The 17,253-nt window shown below is 33.1% G+C and overlaps 1 protein-coding gene across 1 annotated transcript; it reads right to left on the reverse strand.

The window, feature by feature from the left end:
• Positions 1 to 5,749: 5,749 nt before the first annotated feature.
• Positions 5,750 to 16,483, reverse strand: LOC143074486 (uncharacterized). The gene is made up of 9 exons (XM_076249925.1): positions 16,428 to 16,483; positions 15,287 to 15,379; positions 10,846 to 10,992; positions 10,121 to 10,309; positions 8,841 to 8,987; positions 8,231 to 8,292; positions 7,794 to 7,890; positions 6,388 to 6,726; positions 5,750 to 5,864 (listed from the first exon to the last, which is right to left on the reverse strand). The coding sequence occupies exons 1-9, from the start codon at positions 16,441 to 16,443 to the stop codon at positions 5,785 to 5,787; spliced, it is 1,170 nt and encodes a 389-aa protein (XP_076106040.1). The 5' UTR covers positions 16,444 to 16,483; the 3' UTR covers positions 5,750 to 5,784.
• Between the last annotated feature and the right edge of the window lie 770 nt (positions 16,484 to 17,253).

A 17,253-nucleotide genomic window follows, 5' to 3' on the forward strand; every position in this document is an offset into this window, starting at 1 on the left:
TAAATTTCATAAGGGAAGAAATAACATAACAAATTTGGTGCACACTGAATAACGCGCGTAGCGGGTTATTTAACAGTGTGCACCACATTTTTTTTTAGGTTATTTCGAATAGACAGAAAAAATATTACAGTCATTTCTTATAATTTAATTCTAAATTCCATTTTAAACCGTAAAAAACTATGAAAAAACGTTGATGACGTCACGGTCACATGACTAAATTATGTCAATGGGCTCATAACAAAATAACGTCAGCCAATCAGAAGACGCGTTACATCCAAAATTAAATTAGTTAAGGAATGACTGTAATATTTTTTCTGTCTATGAAGAAATAACATAAAAAATTTGGTGCACACTGAATAACGCGCGTAGCGGGTTATTTAACAGTGTGCACCACATTTTTTATGTTATTTCGAATAGACAGAAAAAATATTACAGTCATTTCTTATAATTTAATTCTAAATTCCATTTTAAACCGTAGAAAACCATTGAAAAACGTTGATGACGTCACGGTCACATAACTAAATTATGTCTATGGGCTCATAACAAAATAACGTCAGCCAATGAGAAGACGCTTTACGTCCAATATTAAATTATTTGAAGATAAGTTAAATTTTTGACTTGTCTCAGTCTTCCACGAACTCAAAACTGATAAATGAAAGGAAAAATGAATAGGGATCAACGATTTCATTTTACTGTTTAAAAAGTTTTAGCAGAGACATATAATACATCTTATCGCTATTCCCGCTTGACCCGAAAATCTGTAACGCTTGAACTTTTGACGGCATACAACAACCAATTTTCCATTTTGGCGTCAGCTGTTTTATATTATGACGTCCAAATTTGCAGGAACTTTTGTGAAGTCCAACAATGGAGGACAAATAGCGATAAGGTGTATCCTCGTTTGTTGGTGTGCAAGATATTTTTCGACTTTTTAGTATTTAGCGTCCGGGTCTCAGTAATTAGCGACAAGAAGCGTCAAAAAGCGACAAGAAGACTATTTAGCGACAAGAAAACTTTTAAAAAATATTTTTAAATAAATATATAAAAAAAAACAAAAAATGCATTGACATTTTTATTTTAATATATTGGCTAATAAAGTGATTTTCATTTTTTGAGGTTATTGTATTGAAAGATGAAGAAATTAAAAATTTGTGAAGAACAAAGGGGTTCTATAGTTTTTATTAGATCACATATATGTTAAAGATCATGTATGCACTGCATGTTTTCAGCAAAATCAAAGGTATGAACAAATGAGTCAAGATAACACTTGGTCAGAGACATATATACACATATGTCTCTGAATTGGTGGTCAGGGGCGTAGCTAGGTATTCATTCAACTGTAGGCACAAATCGGCAAGGGGTCTGTGGGCCGCTCAAGGCCCCCAGTAGGTCCAGGGCAGAGCCCTGGCAGGGGGTTCAGGGGAACGAAGCCCCCGACGGAAAACGGATTTCGGCGTTTTGGCTGCAAAATTATATGCACAAAAATTTAAATTTTCTGCTTATTTAACCATGATAATTATAATATACATGATAAAAAGTTCGAAGAATTATGAATAATTTACCATAACATCTGAATTAAATAACGCAGTACAATAGGAAAATCAAATATTAAAATACAATGTAAAATATTTACAATATGTACTGCCCAGCATATATCCGCGTATCCCTTTAATCAAGCAGTACACCCTGTTTGGTATTTTCAAATCTATTCCGTTATGACCGATATATACGTTTAACTTAATTGATAGTACATATTGACGATCCTTCATTAAAAAAAATAGGCACTTGCACGTAAACACTGATATTACTATATAATAACACTATTCTTTTGGCTAGAAAGACATCAATCATCAATCTTTTGATTCTTAAACCTTCACCCTAGCCACACAAACACATACACACATATATAGTCGATGCCTAATGCAAAAGTTCTGTTCTGTTCATACTAACGTAACAAAATTCAAGAAATTCGTATTTCTTTATATCCCGCTCTACTGTAAAATCCCTACCTGCTTAGGAATTTGAATAATTGTGGTCATTACACGTAGATTTGAGAGTACTAAAACTACTGAAGCTAGTTGATAGATTGATTTTTAAACATCTAGTGTAAAACATCTATGCAAGTTTAGAACAAAAAAAAAAAAAACCAAACAAATTGATTATTTACAATAAACACAACAGTGAGCTTAGTCCTGTAAGAAATCAGAAACTTTGCCTTTCAGTAGACCAACTACGAACCGCTCAAAGAGTGGCATTCTCTCTACAACTAGGCATAAGATTAAATGTCCCCATTCTGACCAGACGTGACTACGTATTTATACATCCTGCACAGCCAAATGGACGACTAACATTGGCAAGTCGGGTGAAGACAAAGTGGAAAGCTAGTTGAAAACTAACAACAACTAATTAAAAATGCATGTGTCTAAGTTGAGGTTCATCCAAGTTTGTGTTGATAGAATTGAAATGATCTGAACCAAAGTTATAGTTTATAGTTTCTATATAAGGTACACACATAAAAAACATTTAATTCTATCCAATATTCAATTTACTAAGGACGAGAGACAAGTGTACACATGACATTCGATAATTAGAGTTGTGACAACTTCACTGGAGTTCATCTACATATAACGTTGTTTATTGTTTTTTTAATATGTCTCTGATTACGATTCGATTAGAATTTATAGTGGCCTGTTGCATTCCATGCTTGAACTTTATAGATTTGCAGTAAATGAGAAAACTTGAAGAAAGAACATTTTGTAAAAATGTATAAAACCTAGTTTTACAGCTAGCTGTCTATTTCACTTGTTAGCAAGTTGCATTAAATTTCATTAAATTGAACTAAACTAAAAGACACAATAGTTAAAATTCAGTGACATAAAAGGAATAGCAGAGGAGGATTTAGGGGGGGGGCAGGGGGCCCGCCCCCCCCTTTTTGGGAAAAAATTTGGTTGCTTATATAGGGAATCATTGAAGCGTGACTGGAGCGGGCCCCCTCTTAGGTCAGTCAGTGGACCCCCACTTATGAAAATTTCTGGATCCGCCACTGAATAGAGCAATCAACATAGTGTAACAATTAGAAATAGTATATGAAAATATAAATAACTAAGACAGCAGAGTAATTTAATAATTTAACAATCCCTGATAACATACAAAGAGAAATAAAAAAAAAAAAAAACAAACTAGGAAACGTATTAAAAAAACATAACACTATAACTTACTGGTGGGATGTATAAATACTGAGCCGCGTCAAAGAGTATTCATCAAAATACACATAAAAAGAAACAGACGTGAAAATAAACCGCAAACAGATATAAATTAAACTAAAAAATTTAAAGAGTATGAAGTTATCAAAGGTACCAGGATTATAATTTAGTACGCCAGACGCGCGTTTCGTCTACATAAGACTCATCAGTGACGCTCATATCAAAATATTTATAAAGCCAAACAAGTACAAAGTTGAAGAGCATTGAGGGTCCAAAATTCCAAAAAGTTGTGCCAAATACGGCTAAGGTAATCTATGCCTGGGATAAGAAAATCCTTAGTTTCTCGAAAAATTCATGACACAGTCATTTTACGAATCGAAAACGTCGATAAGACGCACATCAGTTAATAAAAACTCAAACTATAACCAGGTCCAGGATCGAGTACCACAAACCCCACATAAAACCTCTGTGGTGTATAAGTATGATGCGTTAATAAAATCACATTTGGTGGTGAATGGAGTAATATAAACGGCCGTGAAGGTTACAAATATGATGTTAATTGTTGAAATTATAATTCTTAAAATTTTTAAATCCAAAGTTACCCACATCTGAAAATAAAGTTACGGACAGTCTGCTTAGTTTCGATCAAAAAGTTACGGACGTCTTATGCATTTTTTAAAGTTGGCCTAGCGCTTTAGTGAACTCTATATTAACAAATTTATGGTAATTGTTAGTTATTTCTTTATTCAATAATCCTATAAATATTTACATTCTGCATGAAAAACGTCGCAAAAGGTACATTTTGTATGAATTAAATATCAACGAGTTTAGAGTCCGCCATCTTGGGCTGTGGGTAATTTAATTAAGTTACCCACAGCCGTTTAAGCACAGTGTCTGGTGTTACCATACTTATTAACTTTTATAACAGGATAAGTACATTTTGTACCTAGTATGTATTCTGCTATTTCTTTATTCATACTAGAGATTGGCCAGGCATTTTTGGAACCAACTGATTCTTTTCTTGTAAGAATTACTTCTTTTTATAGAATCATAATGACGATGAACAAATTAGAATCATGATTGGAATTAAGGACGTGTGTTCCTTGTTGTATTGCTACAATAACATCCAATTAACACCTATAACTTTATACACGCGTCCGACTATATAATTACACGCGACAATCGACATCACGGGAAATCGAGAAATCGAGAAAGCGAAATCGAGAAATCAGGAAATCGGGAAAGCGAGAAAGCGAAAACGCGAAATTGAGAAATCAAGAAAGCAAAAACGCGAAAACGGGAAGTGAAATAGATTTCTCGATTTCGCGATTTCGCTCTCTTGATTTCTCGATTTCCCGATTTCCCGATTTCTCGATTTCTCGATTTCGCGTGAAAGTGAAAGGAGAAAACGCGAAAACGCGAAAAGGCGAAATGGCCTCATCCGGCCACCATAGTTAACAGTAGTAATGCAACTATATTTCTACCTTTACGTTTTAATTTATATTTGTACTGAGACCTGAAAACAACTCACTTTTACATGTATTTCACTTACCTTATTTAATCATGATATTATTTCACAATTACGATCTTTGAAATTATTTCTGGTTTTCTTTCTTATGTTTAATGATAATTTTCTTTTTAAAAGAATGATATTTACTTGAATTTTTTCAGGATTTTTTTTAAATGATAATTTTTAAGATAATTCCCATTATAATACATTTTTTTTACAAAATAGGTTTTATTCAAATTCACTATTATTATTTCATAGTATTTGTAAAGGATATTTTTTTTCTAATAACTATTCAATAAGTTAACTACCCAGATAGAATTTCACAGCAAAGGAAAAAATATCCCAGGGAAATATTTTCCGCCGGATAAAAAAATAACAACTACTGTGACTTTTTTTCCTCCGGATCAAATTTCACCCGGATATAATTTTGCTTTACACTTGTCGCTAAAATTCTTCTTGTCGCTAATTAGTGAGACCGTAGCGTCCATTTGGGATATAAATTTGACATTCAACTTACTATAAAAATCCTATAAAAATCCGTCGTCGCGTGTGATCCCTGTACATTGTTCAGATGGCAGCGTGTATAAATCTGAACGTGTTTAACTTAAGTAAGTCATTGAAATGTGCGACTCTAGTTTAGCGATGTTCAGCTCTACTAAATCGACAAGGTCGAGTGAGACAAATCAAAACAACCAACAGAAACCCTGGAGCGAGACCGGGTCTGTAGACCGGGCTAGTTTCTCCTGATATGCATGCATCACCTGCCATGCGAAATCACACTCGGTAAAAATGTTATTATCGGTAACAGAACCCAATCAATAACATTAAAAATCAAAACGACTATGCTGGTATATAAACATGCAAGACCACGCGAAACATGTCGCTGGTAAGTTGAGACCACCACACATCGCATCGCTCAACCAATTCGTGATAATGGACGTAGAACGTATGTACGTAGATGTGTCGATTCGCACATTTTAGTGAGTGCGAGTAACATAAATTCTTTCGTGTAAATCATTAAACAAAAATAGTAATGTTGAGAGAATAAATATAACAAATTTATTATAAAAATCATGAAGATTCAAATATTTCACTAATCGAAGAGGTATAACTGCAAAACTGTGACGTTACTGTTGCTGTTTCTGTTTCTTCTGAAAATAAAAACGTATACAATTATATAGGACAATATCTTCAAAAAAAAGGAAATATCATAAATTGTCGCATTGTTTATGTCATGATTCGATTTTAAAGCCGCATAATGTATGATATGAACTATAATAAAAATAAAGTCAATAAGAGGGCGTAACAACAAGAACATTTCAAGATAAAAACATTTACCTTATTTCATCTTCAACTTATTTTCTCGTCCTTTGATATGTTACAAAGAGTCGACAAATGCCAAAGGGACATTCAAAAATATAAGTAGAAAATAAACTGACAACGCCATATGAATGCCAAATAAAGAAAAAGATCAAAAAGACAAGCAAGCTAGCTCATATATAAAAAAACAAGTTAGAAACTAAGACTGAGCAGCATGGACAACGCTAAAACCGTGGGAGATTTCAGGTGACTGAGAAGGGTGTGTCCTGCTCAACATGAGACATCCATCGTGTTGCTCGTTTAAGTATTTGTACTAAGGACATTTTCCATAAGGTACGTTTTGAAGTTGTTTACCTGAGGTCGTTGTTGTATTTGAAGGTGAAGTACTTGGGTCAGTATCGTTGGCTGGAATTATAACTGCTGACCAGTTCTCATCTAGGTATGCGACAATACTGATATCCTGTCCCAAACTAAATGACTTATCGTATTGTTTTACTTTGTCTACCAGCTTCTCTATCAGTTTGTCTCGGCGATACAGCTGAAGTTCTAATTGTAAGACTTTCGTTTTCTGGTGCTCGAGCTCACGTTTGTCCCAGTCAGTGACATTATTTGCTTTAGGAAAGGTTCCATTGTTGAGCATCATTGGTGCCTGTGGTGTTGCAGTTATAGACAATTTTCCACTAGGTTCTTTATCTAAAATGGCGACAAGTTATTTTAAGACTACTTCCACATATGTTGTTAGACCTAAATCTTTTAAACTTGTGATAAATTTTTAAAAGACGTTTAAAAATGTGAAAGTACAAAGTGGAGGCTCTTAGTCTATATGCATATGGGGACTTCAATTCCTTAATTTTTGTAACCAACTCTGTTCATCATAATTTTGGTCCATTACTCTCTATTCTTCATAATTTCGCAATCCAATGTTCGCTTTTTTAGGGGGGGGGGGTGGTGGGGGATGTTTATTTTTTTATCCTATTTTCTGCACTCGTCTTCCATTATTCTCTTTTCTTTAATCATAATCCAGAATACCATGATGTGTTCTATCGTCTATCATTGACATCGATAGGGAAATGCATACCACTTTGAATGTGACGCATGGATGTAATATCTCTTGTCCTTGGAACTTTTATGTTTGAAGAATTTTTATGTTTTGTTTATTTATTGTTAGATTATTATAAGCTTTGTTTTAGTATTTGTTTGTTTTTGTTTCACTTTTTGCTCTGCTTTAATTTGCTTCGTTTTGTTTGTTTAATATAAAAAAGAAGATGTGGTATTATTGCCAATGAGACAACTATCCACAAAAGACCAAAATGACACAGACATTAACAACTATAGGTCATCGTACGGCCTTCAACAATGAGCAAAGCCCATACCGCATAGTCAGCTATAAAAGGCCCCGATAAGACAATGTAAAACAATTCAAACGAGAAAACTAACGGCCTTATTTATGTAAAAAAAGAACGAAAACAAATATGTAACACATAAACAAACGACAACCACTGAATTACAGGCTCCTGACTTGGGACAGGCACATACATAAATAATGTGGCGGGGTTAAACATGTTAGCGGGATCCCAACCCTCCCCCTAACCTGGGACAGTGGTATAACAGTACAACATAAGAACGAACTATAAAAATCAATTGCAAATGGCTTAACTCATCACATGGACAAATATACAAGTTTATATATAATTTTTTTTGTTTGTTTTGGAAGGTGATTGTTTTGTTTTTTTATTATTATTTATGAGTATGATTTCTACCTTTAAGTTGATCCCTCTCCTTCTTGAGACCAGTAATATGTAAAAAGCAGATCTTGAGTTTTTCTTCGTAAAATTTTGATTTAGATCTTATATGCTCCTAATTAAATAAAAGATGACGAAGTCAGATACATAGCCAATAAATATAAAGAAAATATATGTCAAGAACATTTGAATTATCAAAATCTATATGCATATTTATACACACCATTTAACCGATATTTAATTCATTTATTTTGTATTAGCTCATCTTGTTTGAATATTAAATTGTAATCCAATTTCTGTTTGTTACATTAAATCGTACACATGAATTGTTTAAAACAAGTTGTCAACGAAAAATTTAGTTTTTGAAGGTTCTTGACTTCCTCTACGACCTTACTAGTATAGAAAGTCTATGTTTGAAGTCAATTAGTTTAAAGTATATTATAATGTTTTTTTACCAAAAGATTTGCCCGTTCTTCTTTCATATTCTCGATTCTGTTTTCTCCATCTTCAATTTCACCTACGAAAAAAATAATTGCGTTATCATGTAGCAACCGCACGAGGATCCTCGTAACTTCCGTTCAAGATCATGTATAGATTGCTCATTTATATCGTTTGCTTTCAAAATCATGATGAAGATTAATCCAAACTCACGTGGTTTGTGCAAAGAAATTCTTCGTCTCTTTTCCGAAGATGTATTTGTTACATTCATGAATTAAAAAAGTAAATCTGAGAAAAAAATATTTCCCTTTTTCGGAAAGGCCCCTAAACCAGAAACTAATAAAAGGTCTAGAAAAAAAATTGAATCCAATATTAGAATTACCCGGCAATACTGCTGATTATGATTTTTAACAAAAATGTATAGCCATATCATGGAACAAGTCTTTTTATATTGTTTACTTCTATTTACCAAGTAGTTATTGCTAAATGTTGTTTATAACTTTAAAAAAAGATCATGAAAAAATTTCACCCGTAATATAAAGGCATATCGATGTATCTATGAACAGATAGCCTACCGTGCAAGGGCTGTATAGCCAGTCAAGGTAGTCTTAGTATGAACAAATATACCTTGAAGACCGGATATTTTTTCCTTTAATAGTTGTACGTCGACAGATAGTTCTCGTATGACATCCTCTTGTCTCTGTATCTCTAGATGTAAATCCATCTTCCCATCCTTCATGTTGTTAATGTTGTTCTTAGACTTAATCAGCATATCTAAAATGTTACTTAAATTGTTTTGATGATATAAAAAAACTGAAGACTTTATTCAAAATTCGCCATAGATTGTCAATAGCAAATCCAATGTTGTAAGATTACTTTATGAAAGATTTTATGCCGAAAAGAAATGCTAAACTAGATGTGTCGAAACGACAAGCCTGAATGGCCCCGTCTCAAAAAGTTGAAAAATATTCAATTTCAACAACAAATGTGGAAAACATGATAGTAGTCTCACATATAAAAAATCAGCTCAAAATCTGAAGGCGTTACGAAAAAAAGTCTGTATAACTGTGATTTTCAACAATTTATCGAAGTCCAAAGCCCGTAATTTCGGCAAAAAATAGCGGAGCGGAACGGAACTTAAATAAATAATAATAATAAAATTCTTTATTTAACGAACACATTTTACAATTACATGTTAATCTTCCATTAGGCCTTCAAAACCTATTAATACAAATAGAAAACAGAAAAAAAAAATACATACAAAATAAAATGCATAATACAGTTAAAAATATATATAGCAGCTTAAATATTGAATAAGTACATATGCATTCGATCAGTAGAAGAAGAAAAAATACATTAGTTTCGTGCATCTTAATTCTTTTGTATCTAAATTATCTATATCTTTAATATTATTTGGTAAATTATCCCAGGTAATAACCCCAGAATATTTAAATGTTCTTTTTAAAAAAAAATCAGAATTAGGTGCAGAAACTGTAACTCATCACGGTTAACTCACATACCGAAAATCAGCCGAGTATCTAAAGATGTTTAGAAAAAAAGTCTGTATAATGGTTTGTTGCGGAATGACAAATGACGAAATGACGGAATGACGGACAAGGGTGAAACTATATGGCACCAATAACCTTGTCGCGGGGCCATACAAAAGGGAAACATATAGAGGAAAGCGTAATGAAACATTATTTCTGTCTCAAAAAAATCAACCACCAGTGAATGCAATCACAATCTGCATGCATGAATTCTCCATTTTACTACTATACAGAGTCTTAAAACTGAATTCTCAAAACTGATGTCATGTTTTGAATATCTGAAAAGTATGAGGTAAATAGAAAATCACAAAAATGTCCACACGAACATGTTATTATGACAAGAAGACATACAAAACATACCTTCGGCTCTGTCTAGTTTTCTATTTGCTTGCTCTAAGTCAGATGTCATTCTCTGAGAGTGAGCTTGGAACCTGCATAGTTCTAGCTCGACTGTCTGTTTTTCTTTGGATGTCTGTTTTAGCTCATCCGCCAGTGCGCTTTGTTCTTTTCGTCCATCACTAAGCTGGCGCTTTAAATCCTCGTCGAATTCTATTAATGTATGCAAAATTTATAAATTTAATTGAAAAGACTATTCATCATAAGCAAAAAATGGCACTTTATTTGTCTTTTAACGGTACCATGTATTTCACATTCGTTAAATCAGTTGAAACTAGCAGTATGAAAATGATGCAGGTAGAAAAAAATGAATATTGATAATAAAAAACTCAGTTTGGTTTGGTAGTCTATGCATGACAAAGATCAAATTGGCAACATGTTTGTTACTTTCAATTGATTCACAGGAGAGTCACAAGTCCTACACTTTGTTAGCATTGTGTGCCCATGTGAAGTATCTGTATTTCTATCTCAATGAAAAACAGTGTCACCATCAAACAACACTACAAAATATCAGATTTTTAGTGGCAAATGTGCGCCGCGATCGCTGGCAGCCACTGGAATTTGTCACTACACAAATCAAGTCATTGTCAAAATCCGCGCATCTAACATCACAAGTCGGTGGCTTTACCTGTATATTACATATCATAACAAAAAGTTTTGAGTTAAACATTTTAATCTTATTTTTCTACCTTTTCTAAAATCACTTATAGACACCAAGTCAGCTATTTTGCTTGTTAAATCAGCTATGCATTTATTTGTAACACCGAGCTGCTCTAGTGATCCTTTTCTGTCGTCTGTCAGCGTGGTTATTTTACTACTGATGACATCTTGTTTCTCTGTTGAAAAAAAATAAAATCAGCAAAATGTTCGGGTTTAGATAAGAAAATCTGTTTAGGGGCCATACCGCATTTATTCAATGTAGACATAAAAACCCTTTTTCGTATAGGTCAGACCTATTTCTAGTGAGATACGTGTATATGAAGTTTTATTTTCTCAATTCACTCTGTTCAACCGAAAATAAATTATTTATATACTCTAGGCTCCTTATTTTTTAACGACAACCTAATACCAACCACGAAAAATAATACGTATGTCTCAATTATTTGCAGTGAAATTATTTCTGTATTAATAAAAACAAACACCATTATAGAGACTGTCAGGTGCGGGGACCATCTTCATAATTTATTAAACACATAAAACACAAGACAAATGTCCTCAAACAGTTTTTACCACTAATGGCATCAGATCATTCAATTAACATACGATCTACAAAAGAAAAGCGCATAATTAAAATATGAACTCTACATATATAAGGCATGAGCTGTTATACAGAAGATTAATCTTCCTATACACACATACGCACACACCACTCGCTAGATGTTCTCCACCCTTGTCGATAACTTTTCTCGTGCACGCACGACTTTAAATACTAACGGAACTTCTTACTCTATTGTTATTACAATTAGCCCGCTACCTGAACTCGAAAATTCATACGCCTGTCGTAAATAAATATATAGTACTAGAACACACCCGTGATATCGCGGGTCCGTGACTGAATTAAAGTATATAACTATGCGCAAGCCTTATTTTAGTATTATTTTTTAATTGATAAAGTCATGCCGATAATAAGATACACAGTCTTCTCTGCTTTCAAATCTTTCTGTTTGAACCCGTCGAACTGGAACTTATCAATTATTGGTTATATTAATTTGGATAACAAAAGGTCCTGGAATGGAGTAATTTTAAATCAACAGCATTGTCCTATGTTAGTTATAATTAAAGTTGAATTATTTGATTCACTGTTTTATCATCATGCCCGCTAACAAATTGAAAACGGTTCGTATATACACCTTATTTAGATTTTTAGTACTCGTATTGTTATCTAAGAAAGTCTTACTGATTAAAATACTACAATAGGTAACAATTTGACAATGATTGAATTTAGTAGTGTCAACCCTGTGATTATGATCCGTGTACATAGCATAATCCTAAATACACCGTTTGGTGGTGCACCTGTTAGATGCGGAACGTACAGATAAGGTAATAGGTAACAGGTGAATATACTATTGGTATCGGTATCGGACTCGACCCGGAACTTCTTAGTTATTGGCAATATTAATTACGTGGAAAACAAGAGTTGTGTAATTTTTAATCTACACCTTTGTACTATATTAGTTATATATAAAGCTGAATTCTTTGATTCGTCGTTTTTACGTGATGACGGCTGACAAATTGGACCTCGTAATTTTAGTATTATAGATATCGGTGCCGTTGAAGGGTTATTTTTCTATATTTATAAATTTAGATCGTTCAGTTTGAGGACTGGAAAGTAGTTATTTAAAAGGGGAAAATTTTAAAGATTTATAGATACATGTATAAGAAGATGGTGCATGAGTTCGAATGAGACAACTTTCCATCAAAGTAATAATTGTTTAAAGTAAACCATTATAGATCAAAGTAGGGCCTTAAACACGGAGCCTTGGCTCACAGCAAACACCACGCTATATAGGAACAAAAAAATTACTAGTGTTAAACCATTCAAACAGGAAAACCAACGGTCTAATTTATATAAAAAAAGGAGATTCAAAAGTACAGGTCAGATTTTGTCGAATCAATCTGAACGAGAACAGTATGATTCATCTTTGTCACAAGTTAGTTTCATTGTTATCAATAAAGAAAGTCTTCCATGGTGCGTTGCGAGAATATCGGATATATATTATTTCGGTGTTTTCATTATAAAATTTGCTAAATGTTATATATGTGAACAATCATTTTGATACTTAGCTATTTGATTACGACATTGTTTATTAAACCCTTATTTGGGGCGCATTGCATTTGCGCCAAATTTTAAAAAATCCAATCTTTCATTTGCGCCACAAGGTTATATTTCATTTGCGCCAAAAAATAAAAACATCATTTGCGCCATTTTACAGGTGAAATATTGTTTGTGGCGCAAATGAAAGATTTTTTTTGCGCAAATGAAATGTCAATTGGGGCAAAAGCAAAGCACCCCTTATTTGATTAGTTTTGCTTTCAAAACCAATTGAAAAATTTGAAAGATAACAACTGTCATATTTCTGACTCGGTACTGGCATTTTCAAATTTTGAAAATGGTGGGTTGAACCTGGTTTTATAGCGCTTAACCTCTCACGTGTATGACAGTCTCATCAAATTCTATCATATTTACAACGATGCGTGAAATAAACAGACATGTATAATAGGTAAAGTTGTCAAAATATGGGTACAGGAGTCTAATATTAATACTAATAAGTACTAATATTGATATAACAAAAACACCGCTATGATATTTTAAAAGTATCGCATTGATATAAGAACTAATAGCATTTGTTTATTTATGTATAAGAAAAACACAGCACTTCAAATTTTACACGGACATAAACTTGAGCTTCTAACTAACTTCTGAATGTATATCTAGACTCAATTGTTGTTTATATTTGAACAATAAGTTTTAAAGTTAGTATTTTATTAATTTTTCGTTGCCGAAAACAACATTTTCCGCATGGAATGTCTGCATATTTACAATTGATATTAGACAATATCGCTATGTGATATGTATAGATTATTACATGGCATTTTTCATATCAGACCCTTTATCAGCCCAAGGTTATGATATTAGCCCAAGAGCCGCAGGCTCGAGGGCTAATACCATGAACGAGGGCCGATAAAGGGTCTGATATGAAAAATGACATGTAATTATCTTTTTATCATATACTTCAGGAGAAGAAATACAGACAAGAACTATTAAAATTTAATTTTGTTTATCTTTGCATTTTCAGATAATATTTACAGACAACCAAAATTTTTTTTTATTAATAACTTTAATTGTTTTTATTGCATACTATTACAAGCATTCATTGATCTTTTCGCAATAATTATCGTGTTCTTCAATAATATTGTCAACTCATGTATGTCTTTCAAAACAAGTTTAACTTAATTCATTTTTGCTCCTAAACCATTTTTGGAAAAGTCTTATCACTTGCAGTTTTCCGCGTTCTGTTGTCGTTTTCATACAAATTTCCGGAAATGCACGAAGTTGCATGTGATAAACGTCACGGAAATTAACGGAAAGGCATGTGATAACATACCGGAAGCAGTCAATAAAGGCACCTTTATCAGCCCGCTATTGAAATTCCAAGGAATCTGGTCAATAAACCCAGTAATCCTTTCATAGCCTTATGATATTTTCAAATGTTATTGAACTGTAAAATTTAAGATATATTTTATACAAGTATATGATAAAAGAAAAGTTTTTATCGATACGCTTCTTCCATAGACTGAAAATGTCTAAATAAATAGACAATAACTGTTTAGTGTCTTTAAATATCAGCTGTATTTGTACGAGGCTAGGAAACAAGGTGTATGCGAGCTTTTAGCGAGCTACTACACCTGTTTCGAGCCGAGTACAAATACAGTTGATATTTAAACACACTAAACAGTTATTGTCTTTATCCTGCAATTAATTCTGTATATTGTTTGTGTTTTGAAAGACACAAAAACTAACATATTTAGCTTTTATTTTCGATTTGTACTCCCTTGAGGCCCGCGTAGTAATATCAAAATCACGCATATTACGCTGAAGACGGGTTCGCAAAAAAGAATCTCGAATGGTCAACAATAATACATCGCTCAAGGTGAATAATTATCTATTTTAACATAACAACTAATTTCAACAGTAAAAACAAATAACAAAACATTGTCAAATTTGAAACAAAAGTGTACGAGTTGTCCTACGATTCAGACTTGACTTTCACTAAATCGGCATGCATGCTGAAATTGACATGGTTGATTTTGTAACACAATCATACATATTCATGTTTTGAAATCGACAAGTGTCATCGTCATTGGAATGCAACTGGAATATACACATTCTGGGGTCACACAGGTTCAAACAATACTCAGTCCGGCAGTGGGCGGAGCTTTAAGCGATATCTGTATAGTATACAGATACAGCATAGCGATATCTGTAGGGCTGTATCTGTATAGCAGGACACCCAATTGCAGGATAAATAAATACTAAAGTAAGAAAATCATGATTTGCATATATTTGCATGTATCAAATGCTAAAAAAATCTATATTAGTTGCATAATCTTAAATTTTCGTGCACAAACCTAGAATATTTTTGATAATTTTCTTCTTTTCGCTTGGTCGACGTTTCAGACTAAACCATTTTCTTTTTCCTGGTGTATCCCCTACGTGACTATCTAAAAAAATACATGTATAAACAATTAACTAAATGCGTAAACATGAAATCGAAATATAAAAAAAAGAAGATGTGGTATGATTGCCTGTTAGACAACTCTCCACAAGAGACCAATTGACACAGAATATTTGTACACGGCAGCGACTCTGGTCTTCCCCTTTATATACAGACAGTATAATTATGTAACTCGTTGAACCTAAGCCATATTTAGAAGAAAGACTCTGATCTACCATAAAAAAGACACATACTGTGGTGCTATACAAATAGCATAATTAAAAGCACAGTTCCCGTTCGTAGCTCTTCCAAAAAAGATGACATCAATGTTTTATCTCTAACCACCTGCTTTTCTCTGTTCTTTGACCCTACGGACAAAGTTAACAATTGAGGACTGTACATGCTGCACACCACTATTTGAAGGTTTACCATAGTTTAATATAAGGCATTATAGGATGATCTGGATGTGTTTACAAAATAGAGAATATTTGGCAACTAAGATAATCAACAAAGAGAAATGTAGTACTAAAACATAAGTAAAAGATATGAAAGTGAAAAAAATGGTTTGTGGGTTCTGCTAAAAAAGCCACAAAAATATCGTCCATGTACTTTTGGCGCCGAAAAGGTTAAATTATATTACAATTGATATTGCATATAACTGCACACTGAAAATAGGAGGCAAAACAAGAAAGAAGATGCAGAATATATCAATGTAACATTCAAAACAGCGAATAGTTGAAGAAAAAAAAGACAACGCCATGAAAAAAAAACACCATGAAAACGATGATAGACGAACAAGTCCGTCCATAAAAGACTACATAGAAAACTGAAGACTTAGCAACACGTATCACACCCGAAATATTAACTTTAGTGGCCATCTCAGGTTCACAAGGAAATGTAAGCAGTAACAGCATGTGTTGCTCATGTGTGCCATAAAACTATCTCCTTCGCGTGTAAGTTAGTCTGCTTTTCAAAAACAAAGAACATATGGCATAGCCTGTAAACGGTGTCCTGAATTAAAAAAAAACAGCGCCTCGTAACAATACAGTACTAACCATCTAAAGAGCCCATGTCTGTTATGTTCGTCGTGTACTCAATGAAGACTTGAGTGACGTAACTATTCGGCGGGAAGACGTCAATGTCCAAATGGTACACTTTCTCCAGGATTTGGTTACTGCTGTTAACAGTTGTATTATATTATCAAAACGGCACCCATACAACAACAACAAAAAAAAACAAAACCCAACCGTTATCTCAGATTTGCTGACCGGATAATATAATGTCTGTATTGCATGGTCATTTTTTAAAAGACCTTTTTGCAATTTACATTTATATATTATACATGTACACAAGGTTTTTCTCGCTAGTTTGAATTTTCATTGTATCGCATCCACGGAATGATTTTTTTATCAGTATTATTTTCCGGTACTTTTAATATGATGCAACAACGTCGGACTTTTACAAAATCCTCCAGAATATAATACTTATTGCCGATTGATTAATCTGCAAAATTATTTTATTCAAGCAGAAATAGAGTTATAGCTAAACTATCAGAGGCAATATAATACATTCCTCGAAATAGTCAGTCTAAGGAAAAGCTGGCGTATTACACAAATCAATCAATCAATCAATCAATCAATCAATCAATCAATCAATCAATCAATCAAAGGTAAATATGATAAAAATTTACAAACGTGACATGTTATATTAAAATGCTATATTATATTCTTTTAATAGATATATGTCTGTTGTAAAAATCAGAGAAAAGTTATAGAAATGTATAAAACCAGAGGTAATGAAAATTGAGCAGGAAATAAAACGACCTAAATGTAAAGATCCCTTTTGAGATCGGGATCGTTACATTTAATTTGACTTCATGGG

The sequence above is a fragment of the Mytilus galloprovincialis genome, chromosome 5, assembly GCF_965363235.1.
Source record: "Mytilus galloprovincialis chromosome 5, xbMytGall1.hap1.1, whole genome shotgun sequence".
Lineage (NCBI taxonomy): Eukaryota > Metazoa > Mollusca > Bivalvia > Mytilida > Mytilidae > Mytilus > Mytilus galloprovincialis.